General features: G+C 49.0%; 1 protein-coding gene across 1 annotated transcript in view; it reads right to left on the bottom strand.

The window, feature by feature from the left end:
* Nucleotides 1-253, bottom strand: part of LOC119588528 (glutamyl aminopeptidase-like) — an 8,705-nt gene that overhangs the window by 3,807 nt on the left and 4,645 nt on the right. Inside the window, exon 6 of the mRNA XM_037937166.1 lies at nt 122-238. Within this exon, the coding sequence (XP_037793094.1) occupies nt 122-238 (117 nt within the window). The remainder of the gene's footprint in view (nt 1-121; nt 239-253) is intronic.

Here is a 253-nt window from a genome sequence, read left to right as displayed (position 1 = left end):
TACTAAAAAAAAAAACATGAAACCATACCCCAATGTCCCTAACATCCCTTCACGCTAACAGGCTCCACGAAAAGATCACACACAGCCTCTTAATCGCGTGACTCCAGGCTTTAAGACCTACTTGACGAAGTTCCAGACGAGGTGGGTACTCCAGGGGTTCGAAGCCACGTTCTGTAGCACGGAGAAGTAGTCTTGGCCGCGGACAATACTCTCATTCTTCGCCTCGATTATCCACCTGCGGACGAGCATAAAG

Source organism: Penaeus monodon, chromosome 24, assembly GCF_015228065.2.
Source record: "Penaeus monodon isolate SGIC_2016 chromosome 24, NSTDA_Pmon_1, whole genome shotgun sequence".
Taxonomy (NCBI): Eukaryota; Metazoa; Arthropoda; class Malacostraca; order Decapoda; family Penaeidae; genus Penaeus; species Penaeus monodon.
The sequence above is the reverse complement of the archived record's forward strand: the minus strand, read 5'-3'. Positions and strand labels throughout refer to the sequence as shown.